A 20,204-nucleotide genomic window follows, 5' to 3' on the forward strand; every position below is an offset into this window, starting at 1 on the left:
AGGGAGAATTCTATGGTGTGGTGCAGGGATGTGGCAGTGCTGTGGAAGCGCAACTGTAGGGTCTGAAATTGTGAGAGAAATGTCATCTACAGAATGATGTGCACATGGAGAGGAAGTGGGAGCTGATGGTCCCCAAGCCCTGATGTTGAGGCTTTACCGGTGAAGCATGAGCTTACATTTGGCTGTGCCTGGATTCCCACAATTTGAGAGACCCCAGGGGAATTGCTTGGCTGGAGGGACGGGACATTGCAGGTCTAGCCCAGAGCTTAGATGGCATCTATGTGCCCCCCTACCTGTTATGCTGAGGACTGAAGAAAGTGATTAATGGGCTGTGAGGAGACAGAGGGCATCACTTGCACCAGGGCCTGGCATCCTCTCTCAGGTGGGGATCTCTGGTGGAGGATGACTGGAATAGATATATGAGGAGATGGATTGTGGGTTCTCAGAGGGAGAATGTTCAAGCTTTCATCTCTCCCCTTCATGACAGGGTGGTGTGACCTTTCCGGATGTTGCTGTGCGCTTCTCCTGGGGGGAGTGGAGGCTTCTTGATGAGGCTCAGAGACGCCTGTACCTCAGTGTGATGCTGGAGAGCTACGAACTTATATCCTCGCTGGGTAAGACCCTCACCCTCCCCAGTGACCTGGGCTAGGCTCTGTATCCTGCCTCACCCTCACCCCCCTTTCCGAAGGACGTGTTCTGTCCACCCATGTGGTGTAGGGACAGCTTGCTTCCCCAGTATTCTGTGTAGTTGTTGTGGTAGGTAGAAGGCTGCGGTATTTGCACTGTCATCTTTTCTCTCCTGCATCCCCAGTCCTTGCTATTGTGTAAATTTATTGATTTATTTATTTATTTTTGGCTGCGTTGGGTCTTCGTTGCTTCATGCGGTCTTTCTCTAGTTGCGGCGAGCGGGAGCTACTCTTCGTTGTGGTGCTCGGGTTTCTCATTGCGGTGACTTCTCTTGTGGCGGAGCATGGGCTCTAGGCACGTGGGCTTCAGTAGCTGTGGCACACGGGCTTAGTTGCTCCACAGGATGTGGGATCTTCCTGGACCAGGGCTCGAACTCGTGTCCCCTGCATTGGCAGGCGGATTCTTAACCACTGCGTCACCAGTAAAGTCAGGCTTTTGGGATCTTAGTTCCCCGACCTGGGATTGAACCTGGGCCCTCGGAAGTGAGTGAGTGCACGGAGTCCTAACCACTGGACTGCCAGGGAATTCCCTTATGGCCATTTTAACAATACTAATTCTTCCAATCCATGAATATGGGTTGTATTTTCATTTGTTTCCATCTCTAATTTCCTTTATTAGTGTTTTATGATTTTCATTGTACACATTTTTCTACTCCTAGGTTAACTTTCTTCCTAAGTATTTATTGGTCTTGATGCTATTACTGTGATTGCTTTCTTCGTTTCTTTCGAGATAGTCCATTGTTATTGTGCTGAAATGCGAGTGATTTTTGTATGTTGATTTTGTATCCTGCAGCTTTCTGATTTTGCTTATTCATTCTAACAGTTTGGTGGGAGAGTCTTTAAGGTCTTCTATACATAACGTCATGTCATCTGCAGAGAAGACTTTGCTGCTTCTTTTCAGATTTAAATGTCTGTTATTTCTTTTTGTTGCCTAATTGTTCTGTGTAGACTTTAGTACACTGTGGAATAAAAGTGATGAGAAAGTGACCGTCCTTGTCTTGTTCCTGATTTACAGAGAACAAGCTTTTAGCTTCTACCATGAATATGAAGTAGGCTGTGAGTTGTCATATTATATGGAGTGTATCATGGTGAAGTCCGTTCCTTCTGTACCGAATTTGTTGAGAGTTTATATCATGAAAAGATCATATGATTTTTATACTCCACTTGCTAGGGTGGTGGGGTATTGCATACGTTGATTTGTGTACCTTGAGGCATCCTTGCATCCCAAGGGTAAGTCAGACTTAATCAGGGTATATTATCTTTTTCTTGTGCTGTTGAATTTGGTTTGGTAGTATTTTATTGAGGATTTCTGCTTATGTGTTCATCATGAATGGTCTGCATTTTTCATGTAGTGTCCTTGGGTAGCAGGGTAATGCTGGCCTCATAAAATGAGTTCGGAGGTTGTTGATCCTATTCAATTTTTGGAAGTTTGTGGAGGATTGATGCTAATTCTTTTTAAATGTTTTCTAGAATTCACCAGTGAATGTATCTGGTCCTGGGATTTTCATCCCATTCATTTCTTTTTTTTTTTTTTTTTCGTGCCATCACTGGACCAACAGGGAATTCCCTCATGATTCAGTCTTGGTTGTTTGTTCATAGGACTGTATTCATTTCTTCTAGGTTATGCAGTTTGTTGGCATTTAACTCATCATAGTAGTCTCTAATGATTGTTTGCGTTTCTGTGTTATCAGTTGTAATGTGTCTTTAATTTCTGATTTTTTTTGCAAAATTAATTTTATTATTTTTTTACATCTTTATTGGAGTATAATTGCTTTACAATGGTGTGTTAGTTTCTGCTTTATAACAAAGTGAGTCAGCTATACAAATACATATATCCCCATATCTCCTCCCTCTTGCATCTCCCTCCCACCATCCCTATCCCATCCCTCTAGCTGGTCACAAAGTACTGAGCTGATCTCCCTGTGCTATGTGGCTGCTTCCCACTAGCTATCTATTTTACATTTGGTAGTGTATATATGTCCATGCCATTCTGTCACTTCATCCCAGCTTACCCTTCCCACTCCCCGTGTCCTTAAGTCCATTCTCTACATCTGTGTCTTTATTTCCTGTCCTGCCCCTGGGTTCTTCAGAATCTTTTTTTTTTTTTTTTAGATTCCATATATATGTGTTAGCGTACAGTATTTGTTTTTCTCTTTCTGACTTACTTTACTCTGTATGAGAGACTCTAGGTCCATCCATCTCACTACAAATAACTCAGTTTCGTTTCTTTTTATGGCTGAGTAATATTCCATTGTATATATGTGTCACATCTTTATCTATTCATCTGTCGATGGATACTGAGGTTGCTTCCACGTCCTGGCTATTGTAAATAGAGCTGCAATGAATATTGTGATACATGACTTTTTTTGAATTATGGTTTTCTCAAGGTATATGCCCAATAGTGGGATTGCTGGTTCGTATGGTAGTTCTATTTTTAGTTTTTTAAGGAGGCTCCATACTGTTCTCCATAATGGCTGTATCAATTTACATTCCCACCAACAGTGCAAGAGGGTTCCCTTTTCTCCACACCCTCTCCAGCATTTATTGTTTGTAGATTTTTTGATGATGGCCATTCTGACTGGTGTGAGGTGATACCTCACTGTAGTTTTTTTTTTTAATTATTAATTAATTAATTAATTATTTATGACTGCATTGGGTCTTCGTTGCTGCATGTGGGCTTTCTCTAGTTGCGGCGAGTGGGGGCTACTCTTCGTTGTGGTGCGCGGGCTTCTCATTGCGGTGGTTTCTCTTGTTGTGGAGCACAGTCTCTAGGTGCACGGGCTTCAGTATTTGTGGCTCGTGGGCTCTAGAGCGCAGGCTCAGTAGTTGTGGCACACAGGCTTAGTTGCTCAGCGACATGTGGGATCTTCCCACACCAGGGCTCGAACCCGTGTCCCCTGCATTGGCAGGCAGATTCTTAACCACTGCACCACCAGGGAAGTCCCCTCATTGTAGTTCTGATTTGCATTTCTCTAATGATTAGTGACGTTGAACATCCTTTCTTGTGTTTGTTGGCAATCTGTATATCTTCTTTGGAGAAATGTCTGTTTAGATCTTCTGCCCACTTTTGGATTGGGTTGTTTGTTTTTTTGATATTGAGCGGCATGAGCTGCTTGTAAATTTTGGAGATTAATCCTTTGTCCGTTGCTTCATTTGCAAATACTTTCTCCCATTCTGAGGGTTGTCTTTTTGTCTTGTTTATGTTTTCCTTTGCTGTTCAAAAGCTTTTAAGTTTCATTAGGTCCCATTTGTTTATTTTTGTTTTTATTTCCATTTCTCTAGGAGGTGGGTCAAAAAGGATCTTGCTATGATTTATGTCATAGAGTGTTCTGCCTATGTTTTCCTCTAAGAGTTGTATCTGGCCTTACATTTAGGACTTTAATCCATTTTGAGTTTATTTTTGTGTATGGTGTTAGGGAGTGTTCTAATTTCATTCTTTTACATGTAGCTGTCCTGTTTTCCCAGCACCACTTATTGAAGAGGCTGTCTTTTCTACATTGTATATTCTTGCCTCCTTTATCAAAAATAAGGTGACCATATGGGCGTGCGTTTATCTCTGGGCTTTCTTTCCTGTTCCATTGATCTATATTTCTGTTTTTGTGCCAGTACCATGCTGTCTTGATTACTGTAGCTTTGTATTATAGTCTGAAATCCCAGAGCCTGATTCCTCCGGTTCCATTTTTCTTTCTCAAGATTGCTTTGGCTATTCGGGGTCTTTTGTGTTTCCATACAAATTGTGAAATTTTTTGTTCTAGTTCTGTGAGAAATGCCATTGGTAGTTTGACAGGGATTGCATTGAATCTGTAGATTGCTTTGGGTAGTATAGTCATTTTCACAATGTTGATTCTTCCAATCCAAGAACATGATATATCTCTCCATCTGTTTGTATCATCTTTAATTTCTTTCATCAGTGTCTTATAGTTTTCTGCATACAGGTCTTTTGTCTCCTTAGGTAGGTTTATTCCTAGGTATTTTATTCTTTTTGTTGCAGTGGTAACTGGAAGTGTTTCCTTAATTTCTCTTTCAGATTTTTCATCATTAGTGTATAGGAATGCAAGAGATTTCTGTGCATTAATTTTGTATCCTGCTACTCTACCAAATTCATGGATTAGCTCTAGTAGTTTTCTGGTAGCTTCTTTAGGATTCTCTTTGTATAGTATCATGTCATCTGCAAACAATGACAGCTTTACTTCTTCTTTTCCAATGTAGATTCCTTTTATTTCTTTTTCTTCTCTGACTGCTGTGGCTAGGACTTCCAAAACTATGTTGAATAACAGTGGCGAGAGTGGACATCCTTGTCTTGTTCCTGATCTTAGAAGAAATGCTTTCAGTTTTTCACCATTGAGAATGATGTTTGCTATGGGTTTGTTGTATATGACCTTTATTATGTTGAGGTAGGTTCCCTCTATGCCCACTTTCTGGAGAGTTTTTATCATAAATGGGTGTTGGTAGTTTTTAGTCTTTTCTCTTTTTTCTTTGTGTACCTAATGGCTTGTCAATTATTTATCTTTTCAAAAATGAACTCCTTGTATTCTTTATCTTCTCTTTTTTCTAATTTCTGGTTTCATTTATTGCTGCTCTGATATTTCTTATTTCCTTTCTTCAGGTAATGTTGGGTGTAATTTGTTCTTTCTTTAGTTCCTTGAGACATAAAGTTGTTTGAGGTCTTTCTTTTTCTAAATGTGAGCATTTATTGCTCTAAATTTTTCACTTTAAAAAAATATATATATCTTGAGACGTATTTTATTGGTTTATTTATTTTTTTGGCTGCGCCGCATGGCTTGCTTTCAAAATTTTCCATTTGTGATTGCTTTTTTTTTAGGTGTATAGCAAAATGATTCGGTTATAGATATATATGTATATATCTATATATATTTTTTCGATTCTTTTCCATTATAGTTGATTACAAGGTATTGAATATGGTTCCCTGTACTATACAGTAAATCCTTGTTGTTTATTTTATATATGGTAGTGTCCATCTGTTAATCCCATACTCCTGATTTATCCCTCCCCCACTTCCCCCTTTGGTAACCATAAGTTTTATCTGTAAGTCTATGTCTGTTTTGTATGTAAAGTTCATTGGTACTATTTTTTTAGATTCCACATGTAAGTGATATCACATATTTGTTTTTTTCTCTGATTTACCTGACTTAGTATGATAATCTCTAGGTTCATCCATGTTGCTGCAAATGGCATTATTTCTTTCTTTTTTAATGACTGAATAATATGTAATTGCCTTTTTTTTTTTTTCCCTGCACTGCAAGGCTTGTGGGATCTTTGTTCCCTGACCAGGGATTGAACCCAGGCCCAAGCAGTGAAAGTGCTGAGTCCTAACCACTGGACCACCAGGGAATTCTCTGTAATTGCTTTTTTTTTTTTAACATTTATTTATTTATTTGGTTGTGCTGGGTCTTTTTTTTTTTTTTTTTTTTTTTTTTTTTGGCTGTGTTGGGTCTTCGTTTCTGTGCGAGGGCTTTCTCTAGTTGTGGCGAGTGGGGGCCACTCTTCATCGCGGTGCACGGGCCTCTCACTATCGCGGCCTCTCTTGTTGCGGAGCACAGGCTCCAGACGTGCAGGCTCAGTAGTTGCGGCGCATGGGCTTAGTTGCTCTGTGGCATGTGGGATCTTCCCAGACCAGGGCTCGAACCCGTGTCCCCTGCATTAGCAGGCAGATTCTCAACCACTGCACCACCAGGGAAGCCCTTGACAGTTTTTTTATGTGCTTCAGTGAAGTTCCCTTTGATCGAACCTGTGAGCATCAGGACATCTACTCTTCTCCCTGGATTTAGAAAGTTTTCAACCATTGGTTCTTTAAATGTGCTTACTACCACTTTCTGTCTTATCTTTCAAGGGCTCTGAAAATACAAATAATGTTTTGCTTTATATTTCATAATCCGCATAGGCTTTCTTTACTTCATTCTTTTTCTTTTTTCTCCCCCTCACTGGATAATTGAAACACCTGTTTTCATGTTCCTAGATTTTTACTTTTGCTTGATAAAATTGGCTGTTGATACTCTCTCCATTGTGCTTTGTTGTTTGTTTCATTGTATTTTTCAGCACCAAAATTTCTGTGGGCTCATTTGTTTGTTTGTTTGTTTTAAATGGGAGAGTGTCATCATTTTATTACACTTCATGCCCAACAAATGAAGTAATTTTACCAACAGGCTTCATGCCCAATAGATGAAAGTTATTTTACCAACTCAGAATTTTTGCATGTATATGAAATTTCCATTTTATTGTACGGTTTTATATTAAACTAGTCAAAGCATTTCCTACATGTATTCCAGTATAGCTCTTTTGGAATGATTTTCATCAGTCCTAACATGTGAGTGTACCAAGGATCTTGAAAGTAAACAAACTTTCAAATGACTAACTTTTAGGTAAACAAGAAATAAAGTCATCAGATTATTGGAACTACTCTTTTTCAACAGGTATTTGTTGAAATGCCCCTTCTAATACAAAAATTTTATGTTTGAACATTCAGAACACAAAGGTAGAACAAAAGTACAATAAAAGAAACTTCTGCAGCTTAAGCCTATAGTCATAATTCTTTGACAGAAGCAAAGCATCTTTCCTGCAATTTAAATGGGTCTTCATACTTTTGTTCTCTTCATCTGTATCTCTATTTGTGCCTTGCAGACCTGTTCATCTGTACCATTTTTCTAGATTCCACATATATGAGTTAATATATGATATTTGTATGGTCACAAAGGGAGGAAAGTGGGGGGGTGGTGGTGGGATGAATTAGGAGATTGGGATTGACATATATACACTAATATGTATAAAATAGATTAATAAGAACCTGCTGTATAAAAATTTTTTTAAAAAAGTGTCTTCAGTATTTCCATCTAGTTTCCATCTAGTCGAAAAATAGATGCCTAAGGCATATACTTCATATATATACCATTTTGGTTCTGGTTGCTTTCATTATTCTTGAAGATTTTAATACCCATACAAGTCTAAAGGTGTAAGAACACATAAATTATTCTGGTAATGGGTAAGAGCAGACTGTTAAAGCACAAGGTGGTTGTGCTATTTCATTCCTGTAGGAGGTTTTCTTTCAGAGACCGACTGCTGAAAAACCACTGCAGTAAGGACAGTCAGTGTAGAGACAGTCTTCTTTCCCACATGTTAGTTGACACCCTACTAGTATTAAGAGGATTTATTTGTTGTGTGTCTGTATGTATATGTATGTGTGTGATCACATATATAATGATCTGGTATTGCTCCATTTCTTCTTATTTTGATGCGTCTTCTTAGCTGCCTGTCGTATCACATTAAGAATCCCATAAATGGGTACAGATGAACCTATTTGCAGGGCAGGAATAGAGAGGTAGACGTAGAGAATGGACATGTGGACACTGAGGGGAAGGGGAGGGTGGGACGAATTGGGAGATTAGGATTGACATATATAGAATACATGCATAAAATAGATAGCTAGTGGGAACATGCTATAAAACACAGGAAGCTCAGCTCAGTGCTCTATGATGACCTAGGTGGGTGGGATGGAGGGGGTGGGAGGGAGGTCCAAGAGGGAGGGTATATAGGTATACATATAGCTGATTCACTTTATTGTACAGCAGAAACTAATACAACATTGTAAAGCAATTATACTCCAATAAAAAAAAGTTAAAAAAAATCCCATCAGTGATTTGATAGGCATTTCCCACATATTCATTTATCAATTCATCTGTTGATTCTTCACATCTGAGTGCCTTTTCGGAGAGTGGGCATGCTAGAAACTCCAGTATCATTGGTTGAAAGTGTGGAGTGATTTCTCCATCCTGTTGTTCCTCTCAGCCAACGTTCATGAGCCCAGTGGGTGCTGGTACCTATAGGCAACTGGATGAAGGTGCACCTGTCCCCTGCAGCTCTTAGGTTTGGCAGCCAGGGACTGTCCCTCAGTGCATCCTCGGCCAGCCAGTTTTGTTCTTTTTCATTTCTGTCTCTCTGTTGAGCAACTTGTTTTGTTTGTGTATTGTTTACCTTACTTTGTCGAATTGTCTATCTGTGTTTTGTTGTTGCTTCACTGAACTTTGTTCAAACAATAATTTTGAATTCTTTGACCATTTGTAGATCTCCATTTCCTTGGGTGTGGTTTCTGATAAATTATGGTATTTCTGTATTGGTTTCATGTTGCCTTGATTTTTTTGTGTTTCCTGTAGGCTTGCATTTATGTCTGCTGATTTGATGGTGTAGTAATTTTTTCCCTTTGCATTACAGTGTTGGTGGGGAAAGACCTCCACTGGTGGTGGGTGCAAGGTTGGGCTGTGGTCATTCAGACTCTGGGGAAGGCCCAGCTGTGTTGGTCTCTGTGCAGCTTCTTCACCTGAAGTCAGTGTCAGCAAAGATATCAGGAGTCCTCAATCAACCAGGCTGTGGGTGTCCAAAGTGGTGGAGAAGGATTCTGAGGAATTCCTGATCTCTTTTTCTCCTATGGAGTACTTTGTGGGCAAGGGGATCCCTCTTGGTGCCCAGTCGGTTCTTGGGAACCCTATTGGTTGTAGTGGCACTGGTGTCTAATATGTGGGTACCTGTTGAGCATCCACAGAACCGGGGTGTTGTGTACAGGCACTTGTGGAGTGACAGTGGTACTGGGGTCTGGGTCATTGGATAGCCTTCAGCAGCCTTGGCTTTGGGTTTTTTAAATTATTATTATTTTATTTTATTTATTATTTTTGGCTGCCTTGGGTCTTCGTTGCTGTGGGCGGGCTTTCTCTAGTTGCGGTGAGCAGGGGCTACTCTTCGTTGCAGTGAGCAGGCTTCTCATTGTGGTGGCTTCTCTTGTTGTGGAGCATGGGCTCTAGGCGCACAGGCTTCAGTAGTTGTGGTACACGGGCTCCGTAGTTGTGGCTTGTGGGCTCTAGAGCGCAAGCTCAGTAGTTGTGGCACATGGGCTTAGTTGCTCCATGGCATGTGGGATCTTCCTGGATCAGGGCTTGAACCCGTGTCTCCTGCATTGGTAGGCAGATTCTTAACCACTGTGCCACCAGGGAAGCCCTTGGCTTTGGTTTGTGATGTGTGGCTATGCAGGGAGCAGCCATGGAGTCTGTGTCTGGCTGTACATGTAGACAATGGCTGTGGGTCTGTGGATCTGGCTTCTCTATAGTGAAGTTGTCTCCAGTGCCTGAGACACCAGAGTACATGGTGTAGTTTTGGAGTCAGGGTCTGGAATGCGGACACACACAGCAGGCACAGCACCTCTGGTTCCAGGACATGTACAGGGTTGGAGGGTGTGGCAGCCCTGATCCTGGATCGGCACAGCAGGTCCAAGTGAGGGCTGGCCCAGTAGCTTCATACTCACCAGAGCATCCACTATGGCCATGGTTGTTGGATAACTCAGTGGTGAAAGCTCCAGTGTCCGCTGTAGAGCAGGCAACAGGGGTCTTCTGCAGCGCAGGCCACTTGGGACTGCAGTGGCACCCAACCTGTGGCTGATAGAGGTAGTCCAGTGATAGCCCGGCCTCCATTTCCTAGTCATCTCCAGATGTCTCTGCTAAGACAGTCTCTCCAGCGATCCTTTCTGTGTGCATACTCCTTTTTTTTATGCTCCACTCTGCTGTAGTGGGTTCTTAATTGGACTCTTGAGCCTTCCAGGGCTAATTAATTCCTTCATGGATAGCTGATTAGTTATTTCTCATTGGTGGTGAAGGGTGGTGTCTCCTATTCTACTGTTTTGTTGACGTCACTCACCTTGTACTCTTTCTTGGGTCTGCTGTGTGCTGAGTTGCTCTGGGACAGTGCTGGCCATTCACTTGTCCTTTTTCCTTCAGTGCTTGGTCCCAGGTAGTTGCACAGTTAGGGCTTAGGGCAAAGTAAGGTAAAGGACTCTTAGAAGCGTCCTTTGTGAATCATGGGATGGACATGGCTCTAGCCATGGCAAGGTGGGCTCAGAGTGGGCCTGATTCTGGTGAATTACAGCTGGGGAGAGTGTGACATAAGGGCCGTGTTAAGAATATACCAGGAACCTAGGGACTTCCCTGGTGGTGCAGTGGTTAAAAATCCGCCTGTCAATGCAGGGGACGCAGGTTTCAGCCCTGGTCCAGGAAGATCCCACATGCCACAGAGCAGCTAAGCCCGTGCGTCACAACTACTGAGTCTGCAGTCTAGAGCCCACGAGCCACAATTACTGAGCCTGTGCGCCACAACTACTGAAGCACATGTGCCTAGAGCCTGTGCTCCGCAACAAGAGAAGCCACCACAATGAGAAGCCTGCGCACCACAACGAAGAGCAGCCTCCACTCACCGCAACTAGAGAAAAAGCCTGTGTGCAGCAATGAAGACCTAACACAGCCAATCTATATATATATATACTCTTTAAAAAAAAAAAGACTATACCAGGAACCTGTCCTTGTTCAATGAGAATTTTGGTGCCATTGCCAGTGGCCACACCACATTTCTACCTTTATTCCTCCACTTTTGACCTTTTGCCAACCTGTCAGTTCAACTACTTTGTCATTTCTACTGTGATTTCCAGCCCAGTGATAATCTCTACCTCTCTGGATTCCACATCTCACCCATTTCTCTCACCACCCTTTCTCTATTACTCTGTAACCTTGCTTTTCATATCTTCTGCTGTGAGGTGTGAACAAATGCTTAAATTGACCTCGAAAAGCACATAATCTCTTGTGATTGTGGTTTCACGGCCTTGATCACACCCTTCTACTGTGCTTCACATCAGCAGTAGAAAAGGTCCTGCAGGAAGCTGTGGTCAGAGAAACAAGCACTAGACCCTGCTTCTCTTCCTTACGTCACACCCTATTTTTGTATCCTTCCCCTGTTGAGGTCTCTACCATTTTCATATTGTAAGGACCCAGGAATGCACAGCAGCTGCTGCTTAAACTGATTTCCAACTCCCTGTCTTGAAAAGTATCCCATTTGCTTGAAAAGATTCATTCTTAGATGAGACAGCTGCACATTTGTGGTGAGTTAACCCCCTCTCTATGGAGTCAATGTGTACTTCACAAGTGTTTCTTTGCATTCAGGTTGCTGCTGTGGAGCAGAAGGTGAGGAGACACCCTGTAAAGAAACTGTTCCTGTAGCAGTGTCACAGGCTGGGTCTCCTAAGGCAGCTCCATTTTCCCAGAAGACACACCCCTGTGAGATGTGTGGTCCAGTCTTGAGAGATATTTTCCAGTTGGCCGAGCATCAGGGAACACAACACAGCCATAAACTGTTGAGATGTGGGGCATGTGCAACAAAATTTTATATGCCTTTGAATAACATTGTACACAGGGCTTCATTTTTCAGGAGCCACAGATTCCAAGTGTCACAGAAGCCTCTTACTTCTAGGAAAATCCTGGCCAGCGTGGGACATCTGCAGCAACAGGCCACTCATACTGTGGAGAAGCCAAGCAAAATCACCCAGTGTGGGTCAACTTCACAAGGCAGGAAAAATCATCACACCTGGAGAGAATGCAAGAAAGCCCTCAGCCCCAAACACACACTTGTTCAGGACCGGTGTGTCTACACTGAAAGACAGTGTTTTGTGTGCAGTGAATGTGGGAAAACATTCAGGTACAAATCCACATTTGTTATGCACCTGAGAGTCCACACTAGAGAAAGGCTTCATGTGTTTAGCAGAAGTGACAAATCCTTTAGACAAAGCTCAACCATCAGTCAACATCAAAAAATTTATACTGGCTCAGGACAGGACAAGTGCAGCAAATGTGGGAAATCTTTAACTCACAAGTGTGTCGTCATTTATCCCCAGAGATTGCACAGTGGAGAAAACAGTTCTGTGTGCAGTGACTGTGCAAAGTCTTTTTCCCATAGCTCTGTGTTCATTCGACATAAGAGAGTTTTTTCTGGAGAAAGGTTTTATAAGTGTAGTGACTGTGTGAAATCTTTTACCTGTAGGTCTGCCCTCATTTATCATCAGAGATCTCACACAGGAGAAAGGCCTTATGAGTGCAGTGAATGTGGGAAGTCCTTTACCACTAATGGCACCCTCCGTTCTCATCAGAGATCTCACACAGGAGAAAGGCCTTATAAATGCAGCGAATGTGGGAAGTCTTTTACATCTACCGGTGCTTTCCGATATCATCAGAGAGTTCATTCTGGAGAAAGGCCTTATGAGTGCAGTGAATGTGGCAAATCTTTTATGTCTAGGTCTGCATTCATTTCTCATCATAGATATCACACAGGAGAAAGGCCTTATGAGTGCAATGAATGTGAGAAATCTTTTTTCTCTAGGCCTGCCCTCAGATATCATCAGAAATCTCACACAGGAGAAAGACCTTATGAGTGCAACGAATGTGGGAGATCTTTTACCACTAATTCTAACTTCCATTATCATCAAAGAGTTCACACTGGAGAAAGGCCTTATGAGTGCAGTGAATGTGGGAAATCTTTTACCAGTACCTCTAACCTCCATTATCATCAAAGCACTCACACTGGAGAAAGGCCTTATGAGTGCAGTGAATGTGGGAAATCTTTTATTACTCCTGCTATTCTTCGTTACCATCAGAGAATTCATTCTAGTGAATGGCCTTATACATGCAGGGAATGTGGGAAATCTTTTACCTCTAAATCCAACTTTTGTTATCATCAGGGGGTTCATTCTGGAAAAAGGCCTTATATGCGGTGCAGCAAATGCGTGAAATCCTTTACCAGTATCAGTGCCCTCCGTTATCATCAGAGAGTTCATTCTGGAGAGAGGCCTCATGAGTGCAGTGACTGTGGGAAATCTTTTATGTCTAGGTCTGCCCTCAGATGTCATCAGAGATCACACACAGGAGAAAGGCCTTATAAGTGCAGTGAATGTGGGAAGGCTTTTAAAACTAGCTCCAACCTCCATTATCATCAGAGAGTTCACACAGGAGAAAGGCCTTATGAGTGCAGTGAATGTGGGAAATCCTTTACCTCTATCAATGATCTGTGTAATCATTATAGATTTCATTCTGGAGAAAAGCCTTATAAGTGTAGCAAATGTGGGAAATCCTTTATCCTTAGGAATAGCTTCATTCAACACCAGAGAATTCACACAGGAGAAAGTCTTTATGGATGTAGTGAGTGTGGGAAATCTTTTCAGAGTAAGTGTAGGCTTATTGAACACCAGAGTATTCACACAGGAGAAAGGCCTTACAAATGCACCAAATGTGGGAAATCTTATACCACTAATTATCTCCTCCGTGCACATCTGAGAAGTCACACTGGAGAGAAGCCTTATCAGTGCAGTGAATGTGGGAAATCTTATACCGCTAGCTCCACCCTCCGTTATCATCGTAGAATTCATACTGGAGAAAGGCCTTACAAATGCACCAAATGTGGGAAATCTTATACCACTAATTACCTCCTCCGTGCACATCTGAGAAGTCACACTGGAGAGAAGCCTTATCAGTGCAGTGAATGTTGGAAATCCTTTACCAGAAACTCTAGCCTTCGTTATCATCGTAGAAATCATACTGGAGAAAGGCCTTACAAATGCACCAAATGTGGGAAATCTTATACCACTAATTACCTCCTCCGTGCACATCTGAGAAGTCACACTGGAGAGAAGCCTTATCAGTGCAGTGAATGTTGGAAATCCTTTACCAGAAACTCTAGCCTTCGTTATCATCGTAGAAATCATACTGGAGAAAGGCCTTACAAATGCACCAAATGTGGGAAATCTTATACCACTAATTACCTCCTCCGTGCACATCTGAGAAGTCACACTGGAGAGAAGCCTTATCAGTGCAGTGAATGTTGGAAATCCTTTACCAGCAACTCTAGCTTTCGTTATCATCGTAGAATTCATACTGGAGAAAGGCCTTACAAATGCACCAAATGTGGGAAATCTTTTATTACTAATTACCTCTTCCGTGTTCATCAGAGAAGTCACACTGGAGAGAAGCCTTATGAGTGCAGTGAATGTGGGAAATCTTATACCGCTAGCTCCACCCTCCGTTATCATCGTAGAATTCATACTGGAGAAAGGCCTTACAAATGCACCAAATGTGGGAAATCTTATACCACTAATTACCTCCTCCGTGCACATCTGAGAAGTCACACTGGAGAGAAGCCTTATCAGTGCAGTGAATGTTGGAAATCCTTTGCCAGCAACTCTAGCCTTCGTTATCATCAGAGTGCTCACAGTGGAGAAAGGCCTTATGAGTGCAGTGATTGTGGGAAATCATTTGTCCAAAGAAATATCCTCATTATACACCAGAGAGCTCATACTGGAGAAAGGCCTTATAAGTGCACTGAATGTGGTAAATCTTTTACTCGTAGCTCCAACCTCTATTATCATCAGAGAGTTCACAGTGGAGAAAGGCCTTTTAAGTGCAGTGAATGTGGGAAATCTTTTATTAACGCCTCCAAACTGCATTGTCATGAGAGAGGTCACACTGGAGAAAGGCCTTAAGAGTGCACTAAATGTGGGAAATCTTTTATGAGCAAATCCTTCTGATGATTGCAGAGTTTACATGAGAGAAAGGCATAGAAGTACAGGGAATGTGCAATTTCCTTGTTCAGTATAGGGGCAGTGGAGAAAACTGAGGGGCCATTGGTCTGAATTGAATCTCACCTCAAGTGCTTCTGAGGGCATGAATTTTTTTCCCTTATTCAAATTAGAGATTATAGGGTATTGAGTCACTGTTGAAGGGCGTGTATTCCCCAAGTCTACAGAGAACTATATTTCCGACCATTGGGTCTGGGGGAAACCATAATTGGTGCAGAAACTCCGGTTTAATAGGGAGTGGAGGACATTGCAGCCAACTGGATGGAATGTGCCTCTTCTAAAAGTGTATCCAGATTCTGTGACATTGACTGTGCAGGATCAGTTTATACACTGATTCCAGTGAATTTTACTTCAAGGTCCTTACTGCAGAGGCAGGAAAGAAAGAGAAAAGGGGATGTGGCTCTTGTGATCTAGGCAGCATGCCTGTTGACTCAGGTAGAAATGGACTTCATTGCTCTCCATATTTGCTACCACTGAGGGAAGACTGATCCCCAGAGGGCACAAGGAGAGAGTTGGTGGATTCAGTATACGGTTGCCAAACCTATTTTCCAAAAAGAGTGAGAAATACAGATTTTTTCATCTTGAGACAATTTTTAAAGCTATATTAAAGTATAATTCACATGTACTAAACTGCATATGTTTGAAGTATTACAAGTTAATAAGTTTTCACCTAGGTATGAACCTCGAAACCATCACCAGAGTTCTGATAATGCCCATATTTGCCTCATGTCCTATTATTATCTCTCCTTGCCCTTCCCACCTCTCCAGGTAATCATTGATGTACTTTCCCTTAGAATAGATACCTTTGCATTTTTTTGAATTTATCTGATTGGAATCAACTGTTTACTGGGTTTTTCTTCTGAATTCCTTTGTTTCATAATTATTTGAGATTCATCAGTGATATAAACAAATAGCTCATCTCTTTATTTTTTGATGAGTAGCATTCTTATCTGGATGTACCATTGTTAGTTTACCCATTCATCTTTTTATGGGCATTTAGGTTATTTCTAGGTTTTCACTCTTGAAAATAAAGCTGCTACAAACATTTGCATCAGTTCTTTATGTGGATTATGTTTCTTTTTTATTGATAACTGAGTGCAGTGTCTGAATCACTGGGTAGATGAACGTGTAACTCCTGATGAAATTAAGAAACTGGTCTAAAATGACTTCCCATTTTCATTCCCATCAAAACTGTAGGAGAGTTCCAGTTTCTCAACATCCATGCCAATCGTTAATGTCAGCCCTTTTAATAAGTGAGTAGTGCTATCTCAGTGAAGTTTTAATTGGTTTTAATTGCATTTCCCTAGAGATTTGTGATTTTGAGCATTTTTTAATGCTGTATATCTTATTTATTTATTTATTTATTTTTGGCTGCGTGGGTCTTTGTTGCTGCGTGCAGGCTTTCTCTAGTTGTGGCAAGCAAGGGCTACTCTTTGTTGTGGTGCATGGGCTTCTCATTGAGGTGGCTTCTCGTTGCAGAGCTCAGGATCTAGGCACGCGGGCTTCAGTAGTTGTGGCTCACAGGCTCTAGAGCACAGGCTCAGTAGTTGTGGCACACGGGCTTAGGTGCTCCATGGCATGTGGGATCTTCCCAGACCAGGGATCAAACTGGTGTCCCTTGCATTGGCAGGCAGATTCTTAACCACTGTGCCGCCAGGAGGGTCCCTGTATATCTTCTTTTGTGCAATTCCTGATCATATCATTTGCCTAATTTTTTTATATGAATTATCCCTGTTTCCATCACTTAAGTCCAGGCATTGTGTAAAACAATAAATCTAGCCCTGCTTTGTAGCTTTTGCCAATTTCCAAGGTATAAATTCTCCCACTATGAAAGTGGGATGTGCTCAGAGAAGGAGCTGAAAAATTCTACTTGGGTCCCCTGGGTGTTTGGTGGAAAACTAAACTTAGCATCTGGTTCATTATAAGGGGTTTTCACTCTCTGAACACTCTCTTCAAAGTTCTTTTCATCTTTCCCTTTCTGTAATTATTGACTGATGGTCTCCAATAGGTATTTACCCTCCATGGAGTTCATCATCACTTGGGGCTGCTTTTCCAGACATCCCAATTGGTTGGTGGGGTCATTGTGGGTCTCTCCATCCCTGGTGAGGCTTCTCAGAAGGACTGGTACCCAGGAACACCAGGTGGAAGGTCCTCCCAGTGACCATGGGGGAAGGTTCCCAAGGGAACCTGGTGAGGTCTTTTCCTCAGGCCCACATGCTCCATGCCACTGGCCATGTTTGATCTGAGGTGGCATTTCAGGACAGCAGGGAAGGGGTGAGCCAAGTACGGCACAGAGTGGGGGTGGCAGGAGGGCAGTGGTGGCCTGGGGACCCAGGAGACACCTAAAGGTGTTGGCGTCTGGCAGGGAGATTTAGGAAGGACCCTAAAGTTTCCATTGCTCATCCCTAAGACGATGCCCTGCCCAGAGTTCTGGATCTCTTTTGCCATTGGAGGTCCCTGAGCAATGCAGGACAGTGCAGGCAGGATGCAGGCTTGTTGACCTGCTGGCAACTCCCCACCTTCTGCCCCACCTGCCTGGTGTAAAGGCCAGGGATTTCCTCAATGAAGTGGAAAAATCAAGGCTCAACATCTGAGGCAAGAATCAGAGATTAAGTCTTCTTTTAAAAAATAAATTTATTTACTTAATTTATTTTTGGCTGCATTGGGTCTTCGTTGCTGCGTGCGGGCTTTCTCTAGTTGCGGCGAGTGGGGGCTACTCTTGGTTGCGGTGCACGGCCTTCTCATTGCGGTGGCTTCTCTTGTGGAGCACGGGCTCTAGGTGCGCAGGCTTCAGTAGTTGTGACACGCGGGCTCTAGAGTGCAGGGTCAGTAGTTGTGGAGCAGGGGCTTAGTTGCTCCACGGCATGTGGGATCTTCCCAGACAAGGGCTCGAACCCATCCCCTGCGTTGGCAGGCAGGTTCTTAACCACTGCACCACCAGGGAAGCCCAGAGATTAAGTCTTTGGAGCAAAGTAGAGACTCAATCTCAGTAGCAATTAGGTTGTCCAAGGTACTTTGTTAAGGGAGAAATTAATGTCAGACAAGGAAGCACAGATCCAGGAACCTTAGTACTAAGCAGGATAAATGTCAAAAAACTACATGTAGACATCACTTTGAAATTACAGAAAATCAAATATTTTAAAAATCCTGAAAGAAGCCAGAGGGGGAAAATACTCATTGAGGAATGAAGTTAAGAATTATATCCAATATCTCCTCAGAAACCATGCAAGCAAGGAGAGGTGTGAAATATTTAAAGTGCTGAGATGAAAAATAAGTCAACCTTGAATTCTGTACCATCAAAATTATCCTTCAATAATGCAGGGAAAACAAAGCCTTTCAAAGACTAAAACTGAGGGAATTTGTTCCCAGTAAACCTACTGTCTTAGTCCATTTGGGATACTATAACAAAAAACCACAGACTTGTTAGTTTATAAAAAAATAAACATTTTTTTCTCATAGGTTTGGTGGCTGTGTAGTACAGTACTAAATCAAGGTTCCAGCATGGTCGAGTTCTCTGGTGGGAACCCTCTTCCTGGTTCATAGCAGATGCTTTCTTGCTGTGTCCTCATGTGATAGAAGGAGCTGGGGTCTCTCTGGAGCGTCTTTTATAAAGGGACTAATTCCACTCATGAGGGCTCTATCACCTTATGACTGAAGCATCTCTCAAAGTCCCCACCTCCTAATACTAGCATCTTTGGGGGTTATTCTTTCAACACAGATTTTGGAGGGACAACACAAACATTCAGACCATAGCACCTGCCTTGCAAGAAATGTTTAAAAAACTTTAGAGATGAGAAAAATGATATAGGTCAAAAAGTCCAATCTACATAAAGAAGAGCATTGAAGAAGGAATAAATGAAGGAAAAATAAAAAAAGTATTATTTTTCTTGTTCTTAATTGATCTAACAGATAACAACTTGTTTGAAGTAGTAATACCAACAACATATTCTATTATGTATGCTTATCTATATGCATGTCTTGTGTGTGTCTGTGTGTATGCTTATGCTTTTATATAAGTGAAATGAATGACATCAATAATACAAGGGATTAGAGGGAAGAATTGGGATTATTTTATTATTATGAGGTACACTACGTGAAGTGGCAAAAGCGTTACTTGAAAGTGGACTTGGATTAGTTGTCGATGTTTACTACAAACTCTATAGCAACAGCTAAAAATATAACTGATATGCTAACAAGATAAAATAGAATCATAAAACACTCAGTGAAAACCACATAAAGCAGGTAAAGAGTGTGAGACAAAAATTCAAACAAAGAGCAAGGGCAACAAACACAAATTAGTAACAGATGTGGTATACGTTAATCCAACTCTATCAGTAATCACTTTGAACAGCAAAAGACCAATTACAAGAGATTTTCAGAGTAGGTAGAAAACCAAGATCCTACAGCAACCTAAATGTCCATCGACAGATGAATGGATAAAGAAGATGTGGCACATATATACAATGGAATATTACTCAGCCATAAAAAGAAATGAAATGGAGGTATTTGTAATGAGGTGGATGGAGTTAGAGTCTGTCATACAGAGTGAAGTAAGTCAGAAAGAGAAAAACAAATACAGTATGCTAACACATATATACGGAATCTAAGGGAAAAAAAAAAAAAGGCCACGAAGAACCTAGTGGCAAGATGGGAATAAAGACACAGACCTACTAGAGAATGGACTTGAGGATATGGGGAGGGGGTGGGGTGAGATGTGACAGGGTAAGAGAGTGTCATGGACATATATACACTACCAAATGTAAAACAGATAACTAGTGGGAAGCAGCCGCATAGCACAGGGAGATCAGCTCGGTGCTTTGTGACCACCTAGAGGGGTGGGATGGGGAGGGTGGGAGGGAGGGAGATGCAAGAGGGAGGAGAAATGGGAACATATTGTATATGTATAACTGATTCACTTTGTTATAAAGCAGAAGCTAACACCATTGTAAGGCAATTATACTTCAATAAAGATGTTTTAAAAATATATATATAGAAACTGTCTTAAGCTTCTAATTTTGTAATAATTTGTTGCAGGGGCAATAGAAAATGAATAGAGGGGGAATTCCCGGTCAGGG

At 41.8% G+C, this 20,204-nt stretch overlaps 1 protein-coding gene across 3 annotated transcripts in view; it reads left to right on the top strand.

Moving 5' to 3' along the window:
- Positions 1-16,568, top strand: part of LOC309617239 (zinc finger protein 671-like) — a 49,155-nt gene extending 32,587 nt beyond the window's left edge. For all 3 annotated transcript variants that reach the window (XM_082369129.1, XM_082369133.1, XM_082369132.1), the window contains 2 exons: positions 488-614; positions 11,672-16,568. In XM_082369129.1, the coding sequence (XP_082225255.1) occupies positions 488-614; positions 11,672-15,033 (3,489 nt within the window). In that variant the 3' untranslated portion in view covers positions 15,034-16,568. The remainder of the gene's footprint in view (positions 1-487; positions 615-11,671) is intronic.
- The last annotated feature ends 3,636 nt before the right edge of the window (positions 16,569-20,204 follow it).

The sequence above is a fragment of the Balaenoptera borealis genome, assembly GCF_965194805.1.
Source record: "Balaenoptera borealis genome assembly, chromosome: 19".
In the NCBI taxonomy this organism is placed as follows: domain Eukaryota; kingdom Metazoa; phylum Chordata; class Mammalia; order Artiodactyla; family Balaenopteridae; genus Balaenoptera; species Balaenoptera borealis.